Source organism: Cajanus cajan, chromosome 5, assembly GCF_000230855.2.
Source record: "Cajanus cajan strain Asha chromosome 5, NIPB_CcT2T_4, whole genome shotgun sequence".
Classification (NCBI taxonomy): Eukaryota; Viridiplantae; Streptophyta; class Magnoliopsida; order Fabales; family Fabaceae; genus Cajanus; species Cajanus cajan.
The window spans coordinates 67127512-67131033 of NC_138521.1; the positions used below are offsets into that span (position 1 = coordinate 67127512).

General features: G+C 39.4%; 1 protein-coding gene across 1 annotated transcript; it reads left to right on the forward strand.

Annotated features, from left to right (window-relative positions):
- The first annotated feature begins 1331 nt into the window (after nt 1-1331).
- On the forward strand, nt 1332-3522 carry LOC109809812 (heat stress transcription factor A-2). The gene is made up of 3 exons (XM_020373213.2): nt 1332-1775; nt 2237-3093; nt 3172-3522. The coding sequence occupies exons 1-2, from the start codon at nt 1335-1337 to the stop codon at nt 3053-3055; spliced, it is 1260 nt and encodes a 419-aa protein (XP_020228802.2). The 5' UTR covers nt 1332-1334; the 3' UTR covers nt 3056-3093; nt 3172-3522.

Sequence of the window (3522 nt, forward strand, 5' to 3'; positions counted from 1 at the left end):
TAGAGAATTTCTACGGTACCCTCTATAAAAGAAGGGTACCCGTACTGTTGATGATGTGTCACTTACGTGTAAATTCAAGTTATTTATAATTTTTTAATTATTTAAAATTCACATCCACGTATGAAGTTCACGTTTTTTAATTTTTTTTTTCCGAATCTTTCTGGCTTCCTATTTCTTCCCTCTCTGCAGGCCGGCGAGCGAGACAGCGAAGGTGGAGATCGCGATTGCCGGCGAGTCGTGAAAGAGGAGCGTGGCGGAGAGGGAGACTCAATCATTTCAAGTAATTGTTCTTCAACATCCTTCCTCTCTCTCTAATTATAAATTACAAAAACATAAAAAACGGTTCATCCGTACCCATGGCCATTTTTCTTCCGCTCATCCCTCCCAATCCCAAACCACCATTTTCCCTTAATCTCCTCTGAATTTCGATATCTCTCTCCATATTCTCTCTCTCTCCCTCTCGTTCTTGTCCTGCGTCTATCTCTGTTTAGTGTTTACGCGCTTGTTTCCATGGAGTCGGTCAAGATTGCTGGCTTCGCTGCAAAAACGCTAATCCACGCGTGAAACGTGTGCGCGGAAACCTCATCGACGGAGAATGACGATTGTGACCAGAGATCCGTACCTCGAGAAGTTAGTGCACTTCGTGGAGGACCAGGCGGGACCTCTGATCAAAGGAGCCTTGGTGTTGAAGCTGAATCCGGTAGCTCTTCACGGTGCTCATCGTATAATTATAAAAATATTAATAAAAACTTAAAAATAAATAATATAAAAATTTAAATAAAAAATAATTATTATTTAAAAGATTGACATGATATTTAAATGATGTGTACATACACATTAGATACACATCAAATACAGTACCAAAACTTCTCATTTATCGGGGGTACAATAACAACCCCCTAAAAATATTTTACATAATGTTATTAACTTAAAAAAAAAAAATATTTTTATCTTAAACTTTTTCATTTGTTCATAAGCGAAAGCAACTCTTGATACATGCTATCAACACATTTAAATTTTGGTTTGCTTAATTATGAATGCTTTTAGTTAATATTGAAGAATTGAAATAGTAAAAGAGACGTAAAAGGATAACGTGATGGAAAAGGAATTTGTACTTTAGCGAGAGCAAGACCATCTCCGTACAAGTGGCAAGAAAGTAAGAGGCATGAACATGAAGACGTGGCTGTCAAACTGAGTTTCCCAAAATAGACAGCCACAAAGATACGCTCTATTTCCGGAAAAATAAATTTAGTAGAAGTTTATAAAATAAGATGAAATTGAAGAAATTTGATAATTAGAAATAATTAATTTAAAAAAGGCAGAAAAATGTTTTGATGGTCTATAAAAGGAAAAGAGAAGAGAGTTGTGTGAAGAGAAAAGAGGTTGGCACAGTCGCGGCAAGAGAGAAAGCAAAGATGGGAGAAGAAGTGGCGAGAGTGAAAGCAGAGTTGTTGGAGGAGAGCGAGAGCAAGGAGTCGGGAGTGACGGAAGAAGAGACGACGGTGCAGGTGAAAGAAGAGGTGGATGACGGCGCCGTCAACGCCACGTCATCGTCGCCGAAACCGATGGAGGGGCTGCACGAGGTGGGTCCACCACCGTTCCTGAAGAAGACCTTCGAAATGGTGGAGGACTCCGACACCGACCCCGTTGTGTCGTGGAGCCAAAGTCGCGACAGCTTCATCGTTTGGGACTCTCACGAATTCTCCAAAACCCTTCTCCCCAAGTACTTCAAGCACAGCAATTTCTCCAGCTTCGTTCGCCAGCTCAACACCTATGTCCGTAAAATACCTCCTACTCCCACTAATCGCTTCCTGTTAATATTCATCTTATCCATTTTATAAACTTCATTATCCTAATCTCATTTTTTTAATCATTTTTTAAATACAATTAGTATGATTTATCATTATTATCATCCAACTGAAATGAAGAGGATCTTAATTCCTTGATAGCCTTGTTATAGATCCTTTACCGGATCACCTCAGATCTGAGGAACAATCCGCAGATCCTCACTTTATAAGTGAGAAGGATCGAATCTCCACCACTACCGCTAGACCCTTCCTTATTATAATTACTTATTTCAGAATTTTAGAAATTATTTGGGTGAATTACTTGTAACATTCAATCTTGTAATCTAATTATAATTTTATTTTTTAGCCTTGTTATATATCATTATTATGATGCAATTGAACTACTCGGGATGCCATGCCAATAATGTTTTTTTGTTTGTTGGGCACAGGGTTTTAGGAAGGTTGATTCAGACCGTTGGGAGTTTGCAAATGAAGGATTCCAAGGAGGGAAGAAGCATTTGCTGAAGAACATAAGAAGGAGGAGCAAGTATAACAAACTGCACCATGGATCATTCAACATGATGAAGCCAGGGGTAGAGTCTGAAGTGGAGAAACTGAAGAAGGACCAGAACATTTTGAAGGTGGAAATTCTGAAGCTGAGGCAGCAGCAGGAGAATTCGCATGTTCAGCTAACAAATGTTCAGGAGAGAGTTCGCTGTGCTGAGATGAAGCAGTATCAGATGATGTTTTTCCTCACCAGAATGGCCAGAAAGCCTGCGTTTGTTGACCAGTTAATCCAAAAACTTAGGCGTAAAAGAGAGCTTGAGGGTAATGACATGGTTAAGAGGCCTAGATTGATGGGTACCCCGTGCAATGCAACCTTCCCTAAGGCCACGGAGACAGCCCCTAGTGTTGATTGTAGACAACAAGGTCATAAACAGTTCTCTACACTGCAATCAGAGCTCAATGGATTTCTGTCTGAAACTATGAACACCAACGACATGGACCACCCAATTCCCTCTCCTTTGGAAGATGAATTGTGCAGCTCTGTGCAAGGGTTAAGGACCAATTCTACTAGAGCAAGTGCACAAGATTCTTCTTCTGCCTATCATGTTATGTCAGAAAAACTAATGAGGGAAAATTCTATTGTTGATGAAGAAGAACTAGATGTGAATGACTCAAATATCTATCTTGAACTAGAGGATTTGATTACCAAGCCAACAGATTGGGTTGGATCTGCTGGTGGATTGGTGGGACAAACAAGTTGAATCTCACTAGTGGAATAGTGCCTTGTAATAATATTATGGTAATGTTCCCCTCCAACTTTGTAGTTCTTATAGTTTTGAATAATGTGGCCCTTATTGTTGCATTTGACACTGTGCAGGGTGCAATTTGTGTAGATGCTCTGCAGCAACACAAAACGAAGAGCTTAATATTATATGGCTCTTCAGTTACCAGGTTTGAAAGTGCAGGACCTAGATGCTCGCCCCAGCTTTTTATATGATCAAGCGAGAATTTTAATGTTTCTGTTCAGTGGGTCCAAATTGTTCATATGTTGTGTATAATGTATATAGTCCTCTCCTCTCCTTGTGTTTCTTTGCTTAACTTTAAGTCCTATATCAGCATAATCCTAGCTAGGCCTCTTTTGATGTAGTAATTATGTTAGTTTTAACATTGTAAATATGTAATACAGAAAATGCTTAATAGTATACTTCCGTTTCCCTTCTGTTTCCAA

Bases quoted from the DNA above. Each gene is read 5' to 3' on its own strand.
- LOC109809812 (XM_020373213.2), top strand. From the start codon at position 1,335: ATGGTCTATAAAAGGAAAAGAGAAGAGAGTTGTGTGAAGAGAAAAGAG. The intron at 1,776-2,236 runs GTCCGTAAAATA...TGTTGGGCACAG, and splicing joins TTCGCCAGCTCAACACCTAT to GGTTTTAGGAAGGTTGATTC.